The sequence below is a fragment of the Apteryx mantelli genome, chromosome 20 (assembly GCF_036417845.1).
Source record: "Apteryx mantelli isolate bAptMan1 chromosome 20, bAptMan1.hap1, whole genome shotgun sequence".
NCBI lineage: Eukaryota > Metazoa > Chordata > Aves > Apterygiformes > Apterygidae > Apteryx > Apteryx mantelli.
The window spans coordinates 13,911,364-13,932,980 of NC_089997.1; the positions used below are offsets into that span (position 1 = coordinate 13,911,364).

Here is a 21,617-nt window from a genome sequence, read left to right on the forward strand (position 1 = left end):
CCTCATTGTCCCCTTGTCCACCACCCCTCCACCCCAGCCCTGCCCCTCATCACCATCCTCACGTCCCCAGCCCCTAGTCCTGCCGCCATCTGGAGCCCTCCGGCCGTTCTTCAGAGCACATGGAGTGCTGAGGGCCGGCACGGAGGGTGCTTGAAACACAGGTGACACCTGGGGACTAGCAGAGGCACCAGCAGAGCCCTAGTTCTGCCGCCACCAGCCACCCCTTCCCACTCATGCCAGCACCCCACATCCTACCTCGATGAAGAAGGCCATAGAGGGGATCTCCTGGCATTTGTTCTTGCCCCTCAGGGCCAGGATTAGGTTCAGGACGATCTCAGCACGCTTGCCCAGAGGGTTCCCCCGCATCTGCCTGGCAATGGATGGGAGAGGCACCGCGGTGGCCGAGTGAGGTGGGCAAACTGCACCGGGACCCCGTGGGACCCCCAGGGTGGGATGCAGGGCCAAGGAGGGCAGGGGGCTTACCTGGCCAGCAAGGCAACCCCCGTGAGGTGGGTCTCGGTCCGGCTGATCATCTCCCAGCCCCCCCGCCGCTGCATGGCAGTGACCTGCTCCCTGTAGCCGCTGCAGCACAGCAGCGCCTGCATGGCTTGCACCACCGTCCTGCTCGGGGAGAAGAGCGCTGCTTGGTCACCCCATGCTCCAGCATGGGCAGCGGGGGCTGCACCAGGGTGATAGGGTACCTGACAGGCCTGGGAGGCATGAGTTTGCCCTCATGGCTGAAGGCGGGGATGTCCTCTTGCACGTGGACGAGGGTAAAGGACATCTGGAAGAGGAGGGCCACGTAGAGGCGGGGGAAGAGTGCCTTCACCTCCTGCTTGCAGGTGTGCTGCAGGAGGACGACGTTCAGCACCCGGGTTGCCTGCAAAGACGGCAATGGCAGCCCTCGCCGGTGACACAGCTGCGTGCACGGGGAGGACTCCCTCACCCAGCAAGCCTGTGGGGCCACTCACAGTCAGGGGCAGGACGCAGGTGAGGTCCCGCACGGTGGTGCCCGGCTTGCAGAGGGGCCGCTCCTGCAGCACGCAGAGCAGCTCCTCCAGCACCTTCTCAGCTGCCGACGACTGGGAGACCATCACCTCCCACATGGCCGCAGCAACGCTGGGAACCCGAGCAAGAAAGGGTCAGGTCAGCATCCCGGCATCCCACTGACCCTTGCCAGGTGGCTCTGGGAGGCCTCCAGCCCTGGGGCTGCTGCCCTCAGGCTGGTAGCAGGCCAAGTGTACCTGTCATAGGTCCTGCTTGAGCAGGGGGGTTGGACTGGATGATCTCCAGAGGTCCCTTCCAACCCCAGCGATTCTGTGATTCTGTGATTCTGTGGTCAGCTGCAGCTGGAAGGGACACGGGTTGGCACCAGCATGCTGCCACAGGGAAACCCCTGCCAGGCTCAAATTGTGCTTGAGAGCTCTGGGTTTGGGGACCGTCACCAGTGGGCTGGAGGATTACGTGCTCTGGCTTGGTGGTGCAGTAGCCCATCATATCCTCCAGCACGCGGGCTGCCGCTGAGGTGTCGTAGGCACTCCTGTCCTTCATGCCCTCGATGGCCATGAGGACCACATCTCTCTGCTCAGCCTCCTCACAGGCCTCCACGAAGCAGCTCGGGGGTCCGTCCTCCTCCTCGACCCAGGTCCTCATGGAGAAGCTGGGGCATCTGTCCCCATCCTCAAACTGAGCCTCCTTGGGGTGGCTGGGGAGTCAGTCCTCCTCCTTGACCCAGGTCTCCTTGGGGCGGCTGGGGGACGTTTCTCATCCTCACCCCACACCACCGCAGGGGGACTGGGGGGTCTCTCCACCATGTCGGGGCCCCAGAACAAAGCTGATATCCTTAACTGCACCTTTCTATCACACAGAGAACATTGACTGTCAATATGCTACTGAATTGGAGTAGAAAAATTGGAGGGGGTACAGTTGAAATGCAAATCCATTCCTATCAAAATACATTCTCATTCAGCACATGCTGGTATTCCAGAAGGGAAAACCCAAGGCGACAAAAAATGCCTGCGTCCCCCAGTCCAGCTTTTAGCCAGAGACACATTTCATGCTGATCCTTCAGTCGCAACTCGCCTGCATCGGTCTCCCAGCACACACAAAGCACAACCCAGCCCTCTCCTGCCGACATCCAGGGGTAACTACAAACAGGCTGAACACAGGCTGCGGAAGCTCTGGGGGAAGGAGCAGCCCCAGCAGCGCAGGGTCGTTCCCCATGCAGAGGGGCTGCGTGGGGCAGGGCTGCTCACAGCTCCCGCTCGCCCCCACGACACTTCCCCAGGGGCTTCTCAGCAGGAAGCTCCAGCCAGGGACGACACCAAAGGCAAGGAGCTTCCTGAGCCTCTGCTTCCAGCTCCCTGCTGCTGGCATGGGGGGAAGGGAAAGGAGCTGCCAAGCCTGAGCAAGAGCCGGAGACGCCGAAGCCCACGGAGAGACCAGCAGGTCTGCGAGGAAGCTCAGAAAGCGCCTTCACCCCGCTCTGCCCACGGGCAGCACCAGCAGCACCTCTGCTGGCCCCACCACGCCTGCTGTCACCTCCAGCCTGGAGCCGCCACGAGCCCAGCTCCACCCGCACCCTCCCTTCGCCGCCCTCCTCTGCGCCAGTGCGCATGCTCCGAGGGAGGAGGCGGCACTTCCGGCCCTCTGGGGGCGGGGCCTGTGTGTCCATGGCCACCGCCTCTGGTGCCGCCGGCCCCGCCCCCGCTGGGCCCCACCGCGGCGCCGCTGTCGAGGCCGCGGAGAAGCAGCTGCGGCAGCGGCGGGTGTTGGCGGCTGCTGCGCAGGGAGCCCGGAGTGACGCTGCGGCCCGGCGTGTGCTCTTGTGCGCGGAGCCTGCGGCGGCTGCTGCCGGCTGGGGCCAGGGCGGAGGGTGGTGAGCGAGGGGGAGCGGCGCCGGGCTGGCCCTGGGCTGCGGGAGTTGTGCTGCAGGGGAGCGTCAGCGGGAAACACTGCTGCCGGGGCGCTGCTGCCACAGGGCCCTGCTCTGCCCCGGGGCCTGGGCGAGTCTGCACCAGGGGACGCACGCGCACATGACGGGAGCCCCGGGAGGCTGCGGCCTTTTGTTCAGAAGTGGGCGAACAACCCAGGGGCCATCGCAGCCTTTGGCATTATCTACCATGAGCGGCTGGCCCTGAAATTTTGTCTCCATCAGCAGCCCAAGAAAGGGGCTGGAGGGGGGATCCCAGAGTGTCCCTCTGCCAGGAGAGCATAGAGAGGCGCTGGAGGACAGCCCAGAGGAGCCACCTGACCATAGAGATGGTAGGCGGGTGTCCCTTCTGGGTGACCATAGAGATGGGATGTGGTGCTTTGCAGACTGTCCCTCGCCATGGAGACCATGGAGCTGGTAAGGGCGGAGCCAACCTCAGAAAGTCCCCGAGACTCGTGACCCTCCTGAACTCCCGTTCTCACCGCGCTTTCCTTTCCACCCCTTCTTCATCCCACGCTACTTCCAGTGCTACCTCCAGGAGAGAAATGTGATTTGTTCCAGTTTCCTGCACGTGTTACACATCACAGCAAATACAGCCCTTCCCTATTTTTGGGGTTCGACCACAGGCATGAAACACTGGTGCTGGCTGACGTTCAAGATCTTTTCACAATACAAAAAGCATTCCCAGCTTTTACATTTGTGATGCTTTTCCATGCAGACTGGGCACCTCTCTCACAAAATCCTGGACAAACCATTTAAAGACTAACAGCCAGGGCCTTGTGCTGCCTCAGATCTGCACATCAGCTTGCAGCCAGGGCACCTTCTTCTTGTGCCCGCGTTATCTGCAGTCTCGCAGCAGGCAGAAATGGCAATAATGCAGCTATGGAGATGTTTGTGCAATGCCTGACAAAGCTCAGAAAAGTTTCTCGACCCAAATACCTTCCTGCCATCCTTAACATGAGAATAATGTTTGTTGTGCAAAAGGAGAAAACAGATCTTGAGATATTTGAGATAGTTATTTGTCTTAAATATCCCCCAGCCTTTTTTTACCCTTGGACATGATGAAGATGTGTTTAGTAATGTGTAGCAGATCCTCAGACAATGGAGTTTTGCTCAAAGCAACTGTCCTGTTCATGGACCACCAACAAAACAGTGGCCATTGCCCCTGCTATTTAGCTTGACTAAGTAGTGCTACTTTCTGTGGATGGTTTAGAAATAGAGGGTAGAGCATATGGCACTGCCTGTACAACCCCAGCCACTTTTACGATAAAGGTTGGCAAATGGAAAGTCTGATCAGAAAAAGAAAAAAAAAAAACCCTTCCTTTGGCTCTAGGGGATCACTGACCCAAACACTTATAAAATCTCTGTATTTGTATTGCTCAAATCAGTAGTGGGGAACTAGAAAGATGTGTGCCAAAGCTGGTCTTTCATGCTGCAGCCCCAAAGCCTAAGCCTCCGTGCCCTTTGGGAACCACAAGGTGATGGAGAAGCAGGACCTCGACATCAAGACCAAGTGGCTGCAGCACCTCCAGGGCCTGCGCTGTTAAAGTATGCTGGATCCAGTGGATTTTTGAATACAGGGATTCCTCCTTCCTGGTCCGCTGGAAGGGAGACTACTGCAGTTCTCTGTTCCCTGGTCCTGCCAGCAGCGAGGCTGGGCATGTACTTCCAAGAGGCGTACACACACTCTGTACGGACATGGTCGACCACCAAAAAATCAACTCCGGCAGGGGCACAGTACCTTTACAGGCACCACGGAAACATGAGCAGCACTTGTAAACATGAACAATACAAATGACCTGGTCCTGTTCTTGCTCACCAGCTAATCAGACTCAGAGCTTGCAGGAGACCTCACAGGCACCCTCGCACGGGTGTCTCTGGTAGCTGGCTGCCTTGACGTCTGCAAGCCTTCCACACATGCACTCACGCAGAACAGCGAGCACGCTCACCCAGAAAAGAGCTGGGAAAAGTATTTAATACAATGATAGGCTACACCGCAGAGAGCAGGTACACAGCCTGGCCAGACAAGTGTCCCTGCCAGCAGCTTGCTTACACATGACTGGCCCCTTTTATTCCCTCTGCCTCCATTTTGCCATGCTGCTTCTCACATGATGCAGCCTGATCCCTCCCTTTCTCCAGCTTTATCCCCTTTGAAATAAACAGCCCATCTCTAAGTATTTTTCTTCATTGGTGCCAGTTTTACTGCCTATGTACTCAAGTTTAATATTTCTGATCCTGTTAGCTAGGTAACCCCTGGCTCATATGGTGCTTCTGATATTGTTACCTCGGTACTGCTGGTGCTGCAAGAGTCTGCTCCCCGGAGGATCCCCAATACACCAGTTGTGTGTGACGCTTGTCCTTTTCTCATATAACTCTCCCTTAACCACCGCTGAAATCCAGCCATTCCTCACCGTGCTGTCTGGAACTAGGCAGGGTCTCATTCTGTTCCCTGCAGTGTCCAATGATTTCTCATAGCCACTAGTTTCTCACGCCCTGTTCAGTTATCTCAACCCCAAGGCACAGCCTAGGCGTCTGCCTGCATCCCCTAACCCTGTGTTGCCGGTGGAGCTGTGGGCCTGGATGGGAAGACCCAGGGCCACCACATCCTTCACTGTGGTGCACAAGGACCCACCCAGAGCAAGATGCCAAGAGTGCCCAGGTGCTCTGCTGGGCTGAGCTTTGGTCACCCAACATGCCATATCTTCCCTGGGGTCCCATGTGAGGAGACAGGCTGCAGAGATTAACTGGACCCAGTTTTCCTAAAAAGAGTTCACCCTTGTAGAATTCCCTTTGGAAATGGGACGCTCACACACAAAGTTTAAAAGAGCTGTTAACAGTAATTCTGCTCCTCAGAGGCCCTAACAAAATGAAATGCTGATTAGAAACAACTGCAAAGGAGTAAAGCAATGGCAGTGCTTTCCCTTCCCCTGTGCTTTGTTTTTCCCTGTGGACTGCAAAATAAAAGGAGAAAAGGGATCTCTGTGTGCTGATTATTTCTCTAAAAGATGTTTCCTTTTATCACTTGTACATGCTTCTGCCCCTCACTTTGCCATGTAAAGATATGGATAGAGACAGAAGTGTAAAATAAGGGGGGAATATATAATTTCATTGATGGACAAGAAGAAAAAAGTGTGATAGAAGCATACATAGTTTATTTGAAAGAATTCTCAATCATGAAATACTCCTTCGACAAAGAAAAAGAAGGTAGAAAATGCCTAATTATCCAAGAAGAAATACATTCTTTTTTTTTTCCTTCAGGAGAATGCATCCTGGAGTCACCAGTGGAGATAAAGTAGGGCTTTTAATAGTGGACAAACTGACAGCATGTTACGAAAATATGCATTTTTAAGAAATCTCCCTCCAAAGTGAATAATAAAACTATCATCTGCATGCTATCATTGACAAATCAGTGAGGCTGTCTTCATCACACTAATGAAACTGAGAAGTGTTTTATGGATTTGAATCCAATGAATTTGAACCCATTGTAGTGTCTGAGCTTAATTTTCATGCTTAGCATCTTCTGTTATTCAGGGAGAGAAGGTGTTTTGCACTTTCCTCAACACCCCTTGGACGTTGTCCCCAGAGTTTTCAACTAAATTCCCTGAGACGACTTATGAAAACTTCCTTGTGTCAGCATGCACTGGCAGTCTATGTCCTAGTCCTGTGTGAGTTCAATGTTTTATTAATATTTTTTAGATTTTGTTTATAATAACCCTCTGTAACCAAGACTCGCAATTCACATTCCTTTCTTTCAACACTACAATCTAACGAGAAAATAAATCTCTGAGGCACCTGTATTTAATAGCTATATATATGTATGTGTGATACAATACATGATACATGATTAGAATTGCTGTCATGAAAAGCATCATGACTGGGGGAAAAGCCAAACCTTTGCACGGCCAAGGGCTTCCTTCAGGGCCAGCTTCACAGTCTTGTTTCTGAAACTGTAGATGAAGGGGTTTAAGAAGGGGTACAGGACAGTGTTCAGCAAAGCTACAACTGTGTTGGTCTCCAAGGAAACCTCTTCTGTGGGCTGTGCATAGAGAACAATGCAGCTTCCATATGCGATGGCTAAGGCAGTGAGATGGGAAGAACATGTAGCAAAAGCTTTCTTCCTCCCAGATGCTGCTGGCATGTGCAGAATACAGTGGAAGATGCACACGTAGGACACCAGGATTAAACATAAGGAACCCAGCACTACAAATGATAGGAAAACAGAGTCTGCTTTCCAAAGCAGGTTGGTGTCAGAGCAGGACAGTTTGAATAAGGGGGAGTTGTCACAAAAAAAATGCTGGATCTTGTTGGGGCCACAGAAGGTCAGCTTTGAGAGCAGGACCAGGTGGTAACTTGAGAGTGTGAAGCCTATGACCCACCCAGCACCAACCAGGTAGGAGCAGAGCTGCTGCTTCATGATGGCAGCATAATGCAAAGGTTGGCAGATGGCAACATAGCGGTCAAAGGACATGACAACAAGGAGAGCAAACTCTGTACAACCCAGGGCAACATAGAAATAGGACTGGGTAAAGCAGCTGCTTAATGAGATTGTTCTCCTACCAGAGCTCAGAATCACCAACAGTTTGATGGTTGTGGAGGATGTGAACCAGATTTCCAGGAATGCCAGATTGCTGATGAAAAAGTACATGGGGGTTTGCAGGCGGTGAGCCACACACACAAGGAAAATGATCGTTGTGTTCCCCGTCACTGTTGTCAGGAATATGAGTAGAAGGATCAGGGAGAGAAGCAGCTGTAGCCTTTGGTCAAGCCCTGAGAAACCCTCCAGGGTGAACTCAGCAACCACAGTTTCATTTCCTGCTCCCATGCCCAATTTCAGTACATCCTGCTGAGACAGGAGCATGAAGAAGCAAGTGTAAGAATTTCACAGTCTCGACGGGAGGGTAGATCCTTTCTTCTTTGCTCCCTCGCTTGCTTCCTATGTAACACAGACAGAAATATTCCTCTCAGCCATGCATCACACCCTGATTTCTCTGCTTCACATTTCACTGAGAGGCCTCAGAGATTTTATTGTCTTCTTTCTACCTTTTCCAGCCACTCACAAAGGATTCTTTCTCATGAGCACAGTATTGTAAAGAGGTTGTGAACTATTTCATGCCATGCCTGGGAAATTCTCTGTTCACTTCGACCTATTGCAAACATCCATCACATCTGTGTTTCAAAAGCCAACCTAATCTCCCAGCAAAAATACTTACTAGTATCTGCAGATGCCAGTCCATCCATGTAGATAAGTGTGTTGAAAGTTATTCCTTCTACTTTTCAGTCCTTGCCTTTTTTGACTTGGAACATCTGTGAAGCTGTTGCTTTCAAAACAAGCCAGTACTGGGCATCTCTTCTGTAATCCCCTGCTTTCTTCCACATCTTCTTCCTCTCTGTTTCTCCAGAAGCACTGAGGAAACATTTTTCTTAAATGTCCTGACCTAAATGCCTTGCTTTCCCTTTAGGGGAAGGGGTAAATCTTCTCCTCTTAAAGAACTTAAAGGCTGTCCTGTTGATTATTTGAAATAGGAAGGGTCTGGAACAACAACAACAACAAAATACTAAGCAGGGTTATATTTTAGAAGTTGGGCACTTCAGTTTGAGCAAGTTAGCTTCCTCCCATCCTGTCAGTGCAGAGAGAGAAGAGTGTCTGGAAGAGACTGGTAACACTTCTTTCACCTGTCAATTACAGTCTGGGAGGACCCAGCCTCTAGAGCTCTCTCTTTGTTGACTATATAGGGACCAAGGGAAAACGAGTACAGACACCAGCTGCTCACAGACACCTCTAATGAAGTCAATGAAACTCACTATTTCTGTCTCCACCCTCTTAATTAATTTAGTAGATAATTTCTTTTTCAAACCAAAGAACGTGTGTAACAGAAGGAAGCCCAAGGAAAACCTAGGCAATAAATACTGACGTTTTCCCCTCCACCTTTGCATTTGGTTTTAGACATATAAAGGAAAGGAGCAGATGACTCCGCAGATAAGATGCTTCAGGAGTGCAAGGGCAGGAGGAGGAGATGATGGGTTTCAAGCAGTGAAACAGAGGTTCTCCACAGACTGTGTTCTTAGTCTGCTGGCTGTCACCTAAAATCATGCTTCTCCTGAATGTGCTTTCTTAGAGGAATCTGCAAAGCTGCTGAGAGCTTACAGCAAAGCAGCTTCTCTGCTCACCACAGAGGTAACCCTCTGTTGAACCCTTTTATCAGGCTTTGGTTGGTGCAAAGGATTTGCTGTATTCAGGCCCCACATAGCCAACAATGGAGCTACCATATGCAATAATGACTATGGCAGTGTGAGATATGCAGGTGAAGAAGGCTTCTTACGGCTTTCCCAGAGGGTATTCTCAGGACAGTGCATCTAGCGCAGGCATAAGACACAGGGGTCAGTGTGAAGGAGCTCAGCAACACAGCAGAGGAGAGAGCAAAGCTCATGTTTGAAGGTAGCTGGTGCCCATGCAGGTTGCTCTCCTCAAAGGGATGAGGCCACAGAAGAAAGAGTCTCTTTACTGGGGACACAGGGTACCTTGGTATGTAAGATGGTGGGGCTGAGCAAGAATAGAGATGCCATCACCCAATGGGTAAAGATGTGCATGGAGCCCAACCAGGGCTTCATACAGATGTTGCAGTGTTGACAGGTTGCAAATGGCCCTGCAGCAATCGAAAGACATCACAACAAGCAGGTTGAACTCAGCTGTGCCCAGGAAGATGGAAAGGAAGGTCTGGAACCGGCAAGCAGCCGTGGGATGGTCTTAATCTCCAAGATGAGGCCGACAAACCTTTTAGGGGCCAAGGGAACCAAATATCTGGGAAGGTGAAGCTGCTGGGGAAGAGATACACTAGGGGTGGAACTGGTTGAGCCAAATGATGGCTATCATGACCATATTCCCCATGGCAGTGAGCAGATAAATCACCCATGACAGCATGAAGAAGAGGATTTGCATTTGAGGAGTGACTGAAAAGGCCTTGAGGAAGAGCTTGCTCACTATGGTACAGTTGGGAGGATCCATTTCAGAACGTAGTCAGCTGAAGGTGTGACAAGACTAACTAATGTCATGCGTGGTGAAATTCGTCTTGCTGCCTTCATCAACTTTCCCTTCCCTTTTCCTAGTCCTACTTTTCTTTCTTGAGGTGGGAGACCAGAACTGCACAAGGGATTCTCATTTTCTCTTTGTTTATATCAAATGCCATGAAGGAAATGTTGATGCTTTTTGTGTTGTGAGAAGACCTTGAACATCAGTCAGCCAGCACCAGTGTTTCACACCTGTGGTCAAACCCCCAGAAATATGTAACATATGCAGGAAACTGGGACAAATGCCCCAAATCACATTTCTCTCCTGGAGGTAGCACTGGAAGTAGCATGGGATGAAGAAGGGATGGAAAGGAAAGCTCCATGAGAATGGGAGTTTAAAAAGGTCATGAGTCTCATGGACTTTCTTGGGCTGCTTATGAACACAAAATTTCACGGTCACCCCCTCATAGCAGATAATGCCAAAGGCTGTGATGGCCCCTTTGTTGTTAGTCAACTTCTGGAAAAAAATGGACCTGGCCCTAATCACTGAGGATGTTAAATGCATCGAAGTCCCCAGCCTGAGCATATGCTTCATAGGCTCCTTAAACTTTTCGCCCATGAAACCAAGAAGCCTTCCCTAAGCATTGGGATTTGAGGGTTGCAAAGGCTATTTTCTCCATTTTTTAAACACTGCTGAAAATCAGAAGTTATGTAGGCCCTCCTCCATAACCTGTGTATCATGGATTAGACTGCATGCTGCCCGAGGAGAAGAAAGCACTTGCTGGCATGACAGCAAGTGAATGAGGGGAAGATCTCTGACATGCAGAAAGGACTGTGCTGCTATAGCCAAGAAGATATGAAAATTTTGAGGGAAGGGAGACTGTCAATTAGGGACTAAAATGTAGCTACGAGTTTGACTGCAAGTGTTTATGTGAGGAGGAAAGAGGTTCCTGCTATCTTGTTGTGAAGGCTTGGGAGTCCGGAGGGCTTGGTGAGGTCTCACAGCATTTCCTCTGCCATGTTGTCCAGTGCTGAGGCAATAATTCTGCACATACACAGGTGTGTAGCCAGTCTCTGGTGAGCTCCTTCAAACCACGACTCTGCTTATGGCCTCAGGAAGAACCATGCACCTAATTCTTTATAGATTGCTGCGCTGCTAGCTGTGACCGAAGCTGTGCCAAAAGCTTTGCCCAGCCCAAGTGCGCGGCATTCTCGGTAACAGCATCGCTGTCTGCACCCAAACACGCCTTGTCACGGGGACCTGGTGCACACGCTTGAGGGAGCTCTCTCAGGGCAGTGCTCACAGCCTTCATGTGGATGAAGATAACTTCTGCAGAGGAAGATGTGCTGGAGGGTGGTGGGGGAAATGGAGATGAAAGTTCAGCACCTATGTCTTCTGCAAAGCCATGTGGTACCTCAGCAGAGGGGCATTTGTGGCTCATCTCAGTGCCTGTTGTTTTGGTCTCCTATAAAACCTTTGGCAGTTGTCTCCATCTGTAGGGGTGTATATGTGACTGAAGACAATGTTTCTCCCAACGACCCTTCATCCTAGTGGTTGATATATTCTCTCCTGACCATGGCACTCAGACTCTCTGCTGATGATCACCCTTTTGGCATCTGTATATGCCGAGGTTTCAAAGCTGTACTCTTGAGGATGCTAGAGAAGCTGGAGTGAATAATTCTGGTGGCCAACACAATCTCCTCAGGAGAGGTTCACTTGTTCTTTGAGAGGCTGTAGGTCTGGATTTTGGGGTGCTGAGAACTCACTTCACACTGCAACAGCTGAATGTGCAGTCGTTTCAGAAGGCCGTGCTTCAGCATGTCAGGCACAGAAATCTTGGGATGCGGGGAACACCATGCTGATTATTCCATTGTCCTTTTGTTTTAAAATGGTGTTAGGAAAAACCCTGCCCAGGGGCTGTGAAGGCCTTGGCACTGGTTTGCGGGTTGGCCAAGGCTTGCCATGTTCCTTGCACGTTAGGGTTTGCAGGCACAAGGCCATGAGAACAACAAAAAAACACATGAGAAGGAAAAAATCCCACCATGCAGTCTCTGGAAAACACTGCTTCCGTGGCTTCAGTGAAGGGGTACAGAGCTGCAGTTATCAGGCCCCTCTCATTACCATGATTGACCACAGCATTGCAAAGAAAGCAGAATTTATCTCATTGCAAAGGGAGCTGGAGGGTGGCCCTTGTTTTAGACAAACAGCTATATCCGTTGAGTGGAGCAACTGGCTTTGTGTGACCGCAAGGTGGGAAAGGGAGGATTGGATACCGGTGAACAGAGACACTGCAGGTTCATGAGGGGTTAAACAGAATAGGTTTAATGAAGGACTTGCACTCCAAACTGCACAGGGAGCCCCAGGAACCGCGCGGAAGGGTTGATGATGGGAGGCTGCTGGACACCCGGGTCAGACCCCAGGCAGGACTCAGCTTGTTGTATCCTAAGGTCCCCTTACATCTAGTCGAACTATTTCCTTGTCTCAGCTGTGCTAAGCTTGAGTAGCTACTGTCCAGGAATCAGCTGGACGTTGTTGACGAAAGGAAATGTGCCTGCCTGGCCCTGATGGGAATTTGGTCAGTGTGTAGTTTCACACGCTGGGCGTGCTACCATGTGCGCTGCCCGTCACTGACTCCTGGCCAGATCTTCTGCAGGTGTTCTCTTCTCCACTCCACCCCCTGACTGAGAGAGACGTGGTGTTGGTGCCACCAGTGTGCAGACAAGGTTTGGACATGCTTTTCAGGTATTAGCTTAACTAACAGCTAAGTTGCACAAACAACTATATTCTAGTAAATAGATGGTACATTATAACATATATGCACGCAAAAATAATCAGCTCAAAAGACCAGGAGTATAATGTGTTTTCCCATAGTCCTAAATCCAACAGCCATGATGACAGTCACTGCCAGGGGTTGTATCATGCTGGTTCTTTGGATCTGACATTGTGTGGTAGTTGGAGTAGACTCATCATCTTGTGGACTTCCATTTCCATGGGCTTACTGCAGTGTTGTCGGCATCCCAGCTACCATCAGTGCATGGGGTTAGGATGGAGAGCAGCAATGTTGCGGCTCTGCTCACCACATTCATCAGGTCACAGTTCTCTGGGAGAGAGTCTCCGAAAATGAAGCAAATCACAACATTGCTTTTGGACCCTGAAAATCATCGCCTGATGCTCAAACACTTTCCTGCAAGTCAGCAAGAAGCACATGAAGGGTCGTAGTTGAGACTCAGCTTGCAAAATTGAATTTTTTTTATGCAAATAACTCTGCAAGACCCTTCAGTGTTATGGTCCTCACCTTCCCACATGCTCCTCTCATCCCTAAGGGAGTCATTTCTAGCCTGACAGTTCAGGTGTCCACCTCAGCTGAGCACTTTTTGCAATGTGTCACTAGGTTGGTTGAGGCCTGCAGTATCTGAAGTTCTTGCCAGGATCTCCAGCCAGGATGCTAACTCAACCCCCACATTCAGCTGAGCACATACAACTGACCTCACCATCATCATCCAAGCCACGTGCCTGCTGCTGGTCTATGAGCTGCTAAGGCAGGAGTGACCTTGCATGCACATGCCCCAGCCATGAACCACTGCTAGCCTATCAGAGGCTGAGTCAGAAGTGACCTCCCAAGCAAGAACACAAGCCTTGTCCATCAGAGAAGAGGAAAGGCCATCAGCAGCCGTGTGGGCTTGGTAGATGATTGTAAGGTCACCTTTATCTGAGCAGCTGATAGGTCAGCCTTTGGTTCATGCCTAAGGTAATTGTTTGTGAGGTCACTTCTGCCTGAGGACCTGATAGGCCACCAAGAGGCACAGAGCTAAGATGTTGATTGTGAAGTCATTCAGAACTGAGCAGCTGATAGGCCAGAAACAGTTACATGGCTTGGATGGTGACTGTGAGATCACCTCTGTCTCAGCCTCTGATAGGCCAGCAGCAGGCCCATGGCTCAGGTGATGATTGTGAGGTCATTGCTGCATGAATACCTGACTGGATGGAAGCCAAATCCATGCTGAGGTCATTTCCATAAGGGCAGGTGAAAGACCAGCAGCAGGCCCATTGGCTTGGTGGGTGATTATGAGGTCAGTTGTGTCTGATCAGCTGATAGGCCACCAGGAAGCTGATGGCTGGGGACATTTTTATGAGATTAATCATTTCTCAGAAGCTCATAGGAGAGTAGGAGGCCCATGACCATAAAAGGTGAAAGTGAGGTCACTTCTGTCTCTGCAGGTGATGGACCAGGAGCAGGCACATGGGTGGGAAAGTGGCTGTGGGGTGACTTCTCTGGGTGAAGCTGATAGACAAGCACTTGACTGCTGTCAGGGGTAAGAGGTTGTGAGGTCTTGTGTGCCTGAGAACCTGACAGGCCACTAACAGGCACAGGGCTAGGATGCTGGTTTTGTGGTCACTCCTGTCTCTGGTGAGTGCCACTTGTTCTGTACAGAGTGAGGAGTGGCATGGACAGCCCTGGGCCGTGAGTGGTTTTGGGCCACTGGACTCTGTGCGAGACACAGAAATATATTTTTTAATGGTGCAGGCCTGATAATACCAGAGATATTTAGAAAATGTCAAGAAAAAATGAAAGAAGAGAGAAATTAAGAAAATGATCTAAAGGGAAGAAATGTTTTGTTACACTTTCCAGCTCTTAAATATTTATGTTCTTATTGTCTTTCTTTGCTTTGTTGTCTTTTTTCTTAATATACTGGTCTTTTTTTTTTTTTTTTTTTTGAAAAGGAAAGTAATTTCCAGAACTGGGGTGGAATGCAATGACAGAGTCACCGACAGCTGGTGCCATTTTAGGTGTCCTGGTCCCCTCTGCCCAGCCTCCATCTGCAGCTCCAAGGGGCTCTGCTCTCCCGCAGGTACCCTGTGAGAGCTGCCAGTCCCAGGCAGGTACCTCTGATACACCAGGACCTCCCCAAGTGCCACTGGATGCTTGTGGTGAGACGCCTGAGCTCTGCCTGAAAAGGTGAAGAACCGTTTTCAACATTTAAAGAAAAAAGGGGAGCATCTTTTCCTCAGCTGAAGTGGTAGAATATTTTTAATAAAATGTCAACATTTTCCCATGAAAAAATAATGGAAAGTTTCAGGAAGGGTATGAATCTCAGGAGAAGAAATATTGACCTGCCCCTGGCTTTGCATTACCACTGCTTTGTCTATTATGCTGTGGATGTAGTCTCACTAACCTTTCACATATTTTCATCTGTCCTCATTAAAGTGATCATTTATAAAGTTTCCTTTATATCAGACTATCTGGAAAACTTTCTGTAATTTTCCAGTCTTCCTCCTCCCCTTGCTCTTTATCCATCAGATACCTCTCAACTCTCCAGTTGCTGCTCTGAGCTTCAGGGAGTCTGAAGCTTGCCTCGTCTTTCAGGAGTCTGATGGTCTCCTTAGACAACTCCTTAGTTGTGTTTCTGTCTATCCATTCCTATCTATCAGTCAGAAACAGTTCAAGGAAGGTTATTCCTTGTGGAAAGTGGCTGTCACTGGAGGCAGCTTGGATTTAACATACAGTTGAGGAGTGTATTTGACTTTTTATTAAACTGTATCATATTTTATTTTTGCTTGTTTGCAATTAAGAAAAATCCTCCTGTGTCTGCAAGTAGTTGTCTAAGGAAAGCAGGTGGGAATTGGTGTGTAGGAGCTGTAACATTCAGCTACAGACTCAAGTGGAAAAAAGTTAGATTTTTAACAAGAGTCATGTGAGTCTCTAGTGGCTGATGAGAGAAATGGAAGGGTTGGGGAGGTGAGGAGGAAAGTTGTCCTTAAAGGTGTCATATCGAAAATACTGCTTTTCCTGCATGTTCAGACTTCGTTATGGTAGAGACCCTCTGGGTCAGTATGAATTGGAGAATGTGGATATCACTTATTCTGTAAGCTGGAAAATAAAGAGAGCTTAAAAAGGAGAAATCCTTTCTTTTTCAGGTGTTCATTGAAATCTTGCTCTTGGAAGTACACTCCTGAATCCTCTCCAATTAGCCACACAAGAATTGAAGAACTGAAGAAAATTAGGGGGAGTGAGATTGGTTGTTAGGACTTTTGGCATTTTAATGGCTCTCGAGTGTATTTGTTGCTGAGTTCATGAACCTCAGGTACTGAGAGGATATTGAACAAGCCTCTCAAGAAGTTAGAGTCAGAAGCAAATGCCAAAGTTTCTTGGAGTGTTAATGGGTCCCACTGAGGGCTGTTACTCACAAAGCCTCCCCAGAGGCTGATTACAGCACAAAGTTGGAGGCACTGATTGCAAGCAGGCAAAGGGATCGTGCAGGTGGCTCTGATGCCAAGTAAACCTGGATGAGTTTTGTCAAGAAGAATGGCCAGGCACTGACAGCCAGCCCCTGGGTAGGGTGATCCTTTCCTTCACGCGGTGCTCAGGGCTCTTCCTGGGGCAGTGTGAATGTGGGGGTGTGCACTCCCACCCCAGGATCTCCCTACCTTTACTGATGTCTCTCTGCCCTCACTTGCTTTTCCTTGAGACACAAAGCCAGTAGCTGATCACGGACTCCCTCTGGGTGACCTGTAGCACCACAGCTCTACCCTTCAAGTGACACTTCCTTTTCCTGAAGTCACATCTGAAACCCGCGAGCTGCAGTTTGCGGCTGTTTCCCCTTCTCACGCTGTTTCTCACTTTCCATCATCTCTGAAACCACCTTTCAAGCACTCACAGGCTCCTACTCTACTGCCCTTCGCCTCCGCTTCAGCCGGACAAAGCAGCCCAGGTCCCTCAACCTCTCCTCCTGGGTGTGGTTATTCCCTCCTAGGTGCAGGACTTGACACTTCTCTTGTAAATCTTCGTGAGGTACCTGTTGTCCAAATCACCCAAGTTTCTGAAGGTCCTTCTGGACTGAAGTTCCTCTGTGTAAAACAAAACAAGACAAAACAAAAAACAACACAAAAGAGTACCAATGGGGAAAGGGTAAGCAGAGGTGGGCTGATTGTATGGGAGGGGATCAGCATGGTAAAAGAGAGAAACTTAAAAGAGGGAAGAGTAATAAAAGGTGGAAATGAAAAGTGAAGCGAAGGATTGATCAGGGCTGTTTGGGAGATTTCTGCCAGGAAGCCCTGCATCTCAACCATTCTGACTGGAGGAAGACAAGAAAGCTGACCTCCTTCCACTGTTATGGGGAACCCGTGTGTTTTCCGTGACTTTGACAAATGAAGACCCAGAGGGAAAAGAGTCACAGACTCCTTCAGCATGAAAGGGACCTCAGGAGCTCTCTAGCCCAATCTCCTTGCTCACAGCAGGGTCAGCTCTGGGGTCAGACCAGGTTGCTCTGGGCTTGATCCAGTCTGGTCTTGGAAATCTCCAAGGGAGGAGACTGCACAGCCTATTTGGACAGCCAGTTCCAATGCTTGACCATCTTCTTAGCAGAAAAGCTTTTCCTTATCTCCTGCACAAACATCCTCCCATCATGCACTGTGGTGTAAAGCCTGGCTCCATCTTCTTGGTGACCTCCTTGTAGCCATTTGAGGGCTGCCATGAGATCCCTCCAAAGCCTGGAGTTCAGGTGCAAGTTCCCTGTTTAGCCAAGCTGGTCCCCTGACATGTCTGCTAGCTTTACTGAGTATTGGCATGGACCATTCTTGCATTTGGCAGGTGCTGTCCTTAAAGGCCTGCTGACTTTCCTGGCCTCTTCAGAGCTGCCTCCCATGGGATTCCCCACCAGGCCCCTGAAGAGGCCAAAGTCTGCTCCTCTGAAGTCCAGGGTCTGTACTCTGCTGCTGCCCTTCCTCGTGCCCCTCAGGATACGGGACTTCACTTTTTCATGGTCACTGTAGGCAAGGCTGACACTGACTTTCCCATCCCTGATCAGTTCCTCCTTGTTTGCAATTTCCACATCCAGGAAAGCATCACCATTATTGACCAGTCTTAGCTGTGCTAAGAAGTTGTTCCTGACACCCTACAGAAACCACTGGTCTCCACGCACTATGTTGTTTTCCCTTCCAGTGAATGTTAGGGCCATTAAGGTCTCCCCATAAGGACCAGGGCCTGTGACCCACAGACTTCCTTTGCCTAAAGGCAGTGGTGGGATGCAGTTGTTTGGGCTCAGGTAGGAAACTTGAGAGGTCCTGAGCCATTTGTCCAGCAACCACTGTAAAAGGGCATGGTTTTCCTGTAGGTCCCATGCTGTATTTGCTAGAAACATGCGGTTGTGCTGGACACCCCAGGAATCTGACATGGTCCTGCCTATGGCCGATTTTTATGTCATTAAATCAAGGGTCTGCACTGAATTACGTGAACTGTTTGCCACGTAGAGATGTGCATGAGTCTCAGCTTCCTAGTGAGTGGAGCTCTAGGAGCAGTAGTAGGCATCGAGTGTCATTTCAGATGGCCAAGAAAATTCCCCACCTGGTCCCAACCTCATGCTCTAGAAGGATGCAGGTCTCCTAGTTGTTCCATCAGAGCAAGCAGACCCTGGCACATGCCTTGCACCACCTCTGTCTCTTCAAATGTCACCAGGTGTTTGTGTGTGAGCAACTGACTCCCATCCTCCATCTCCACTGATTACAATGGGAGCTTAGACAAGGTGCTCGCATGCAGACATCTCTGTTGTGCACACTTCAGCTTTGGCAAGGGCAATCCCACCTCCTGTGTGTTTGTGGAATTCAGGGGAGGGATTGGAATCCCACTCTGCCCCAGGGGTTTCTAACCTGGCATAAGATGCCCAGATTGACTCATCTGAATCAATACCTGAACCATGGGTAAATGACCTCCTTTCTTGTCCATGTCTAGGTATCCTACCTAGTAAAGAGATGGGAATAGGGTCATCCAGAGTGGGACGTTTCCACCTCTTGTAGATAACCATCCTCTGATGAGACAAATTGCAATGCTGGGACCAGTCTTTCTTCACTGTGTTGAGAGAGACCATCAGCGATTGTTTTAGTCTACCTCAGTGAACATTTCTTAGACAAGGCACTCGCATGCAGACATCTCTCTTGTGCACACTTCAGCTTTGGCAAGGGCAATCCCACCTCCTGTGTGTTTGTGGAATTCAGGGGAGGGATTGGAATCCCACTCTGCCCCAGGGGTTTCTAACTTGGCATGAGATGTCCAGATTGACTCATCTGAATTAACATGTGAACCATGGGTAAATGAACTCTTCTTCTCCCTGTCTAGGTGTCCTGCGTAGTCAAGAAATGGGAATAGGGTCTTCCAGAGTGGGATGTTTCCACCTCTTGTAGATAACCATCCTCTGATGAGACAAATTACAATGCTGGGACCAGTCTCTCTTCACTGTTTAGAGAGAAATCATAGATGATTATTTTAGTCCACCTCAGTGAACATTTCCCAAGAGGAGGGAGTGCAAAGGAGAAATAAAGTCACACCTTCAGCTAGGCCACTGTTCCCGAGTGGGGCCAGTCTACTGGGACAGAGGGAGCTCATGGCAACAGGTCAGCACTGCCGAGAGACAGCTCTGTGCAAGAGCATCTCCTCTGCAAAGAGCAGTAGGGCTCCAGGCACTGCCTGCTCTTGCTGACATGAGATGAGACAAGACAGAGAGAAGCGAAAGGCAGTGTGGAGTGGGAGGAGAGAGGAGAGCTCACGGAGGGACAAATCTTCCCAGCCCCTGACACAGTAAGTCTCTGGCTGTAGAGCAATACTGCTGGAGTTCCTGGAGGGGTCTTCTAAACCCATCCCATCCCATGACTGCTCAGTTCTTCAGGATGTCTCTGCTGTCTTCTTGAGTGCAGAGGAGGAGGAGGTGCTTCTAAAGCAGGGATTCCCAGCCACACCATCAGAGGGACAGGGCATCCTGCTACCTTCTTGCCGGGATGCTGCAGGGGTGTGAAGGCAGGGAGTGCACCCAGGTCTGCCCAGGGCTGTATTTCAGAGCAGTGTCCCTGCACCCCAGGGTGCTGTGTGCCTGGGGCAGTTACTCTGCTGCGTGCCAGGGTCAGCACTCAGCCTGCCCAGAGAGCTCCCCACAGCGCTGCAAGGAGGATCAACCCCAGCAGGGCAGGTTCTTTCTGCATTGAGATGGTGCTGCATGGGTCAGGGCTGCTCACAGCTCTAGCTCTAGCTCATGCACAGGACATTTCAGAGGCAACTTTTCAAGAGGACGGTGAAGGCAGGGATTTCCTGAAAGAGTTTCAGTTTCAATGAGCAGTCAGTGGGTCTGCTAGGAACTTCTGAAAGTCCCTGCACCCATCCCTTAGTCTGTAGACAGCACCAGCTTCCCCTTTGCTGGCCTCATCAGCATTTATCTGACCTGCTCCTTAGCACCTCCAAAAATGGGAACGCTCCTGGACAGTGCCCTGCTGTTGAGAGGTTTCTGCAGGGCAGAACTGAGCACGCTGGGGAAGGTGTGGGCATTGCAGGGCCTGACCATGACCTGCCCAAATCCATCCTCCCATGATGTTTCTAGAAGCAGTTGCCTCTCATTCACTGCCCAGCTCTGATGCCTGGAGCTGTTCCTGCTGGGAGCTGTTTCTCTGTCCCAATGTCTTTTCCTGGTTGGTGCTTACAGACCCCATCCCATGCTCTGTGCACTTGGTTCTGCCCTACAGAAAGCTCCCACAGGCAGGGCACTGTCCAGGGGCATCTCTGTGTTTGCAGGTCCTAAGGAGCAGGTCAGACAAACCCTCATGAGGCCAGAGAAGTTGCTGCTGGTGCTGTCTGTAGGCTGAGGTGGAAATGAAGGGACTTGCTGAGGTTTCTCTCAGACCTTTTGATCTCTCAAGATGATGGGAGCGCTCAGCTGCAGTTAAGACACTGACCCTGTGTGTCCTGCGTGGTGCGGTCTTCATGGCAGTGAGAAGCGCCAGTCCCTTTCCAACCTGTGAGGCTCCTGGCAATGCATTTCATCAAGTTGGGTAATCAGCTGGCTCTCCTTTAAGAAGAGTCCATCTTTGGACCCTTGACTGTTTCTCTGGGGTGATCTGCCAACTTGAAAGCTGCTCTCCAGCACAGCACAGATTCCCTGTAGCATTTCTGTGATATGTCAGAGTCTGGTCATGTGAGTGGTCAGATACCCTGGAACACTCCACTCTCTCCATCTCTGAGCTAAGAATTTGGAAACCTTCACTGTGAAACTGAACTCCTCTGCTCCCAGCTCAGTCCACTTTCTTTCTCAGAGGAACTTGTGAGTGTGATTGTCCTTTAGCTGAGGGAGGTGCATGTGCCGCACAGCAAGGGGAAAAACTTATTCACAGACCAGATCCTGTGACTCTGTACAAAGTCACAGCGAAATTTGAACAGCCCTTTCACATAAGGAGTGGACGTAATCTGTTTCAGGATGTGCACATCAGAGCTAGTCACTTCCCATTCCCACTGCAGTGCCTGGAGGAAGGGTGTGGACGGTAAATTGACATGAGGACAGAGTCTATCTCATTGGAACAGAGATGTCTAGAAAGTGTGAGGTCACCCCCTGCCTTCACTTGGCTGCTTCTCTCCCTTGCTAGAGTGGGCGACGGTGTGACTGGTTCAGCTACAGACACCTCTGTTCAAGAGGGCAAGGCTGGGGGAGATGAAGCCCTCACAAGGGTCTTCTCTTTCCGAGACAGCTGGCATGAGTGCTGTATTCACCTCTCATTATGGCAAATAGACAATAGTCCCACTGGGTCACTGGACCAAGTTCCCTCTGCCGAGCTCATGGCACTGATCCCCAGGTATCCCATGGAATATCTGGGACTGTTTGACACCTCCATTTACACCCCCGGCAGAGCAGAGTGGACTCCTCTGGAGAC

The 21,617-nt window shown here is 50.3% G+C and overlaps 1 protein-coding gene and 1 pseudogene across 1 annotated transcript; both read right to left on the reverse strand.

The window, feature by feature from the left end:
• The window catches only part of LOC136993807 (antigen WC1.1-like), a 1,003,008-nt pseudogene that overhangs the window by 616,253 nt on the left and 365,138 nt on the right, over window positions 1-21,617 (reverse strand).
• Window positions 6,912-7,400, reverse strand: LOC136993754 (olfactory receptor 6C3-like; the record flags this gene model as incomplete). Its single annotated transcript, XM_067308698.1, has 1 exon — window positions 6,912-7,400. A coding segment is annotated over exon 1 (489 nt), but the record flags the coding sequence as incomplete, so codon positions are not given.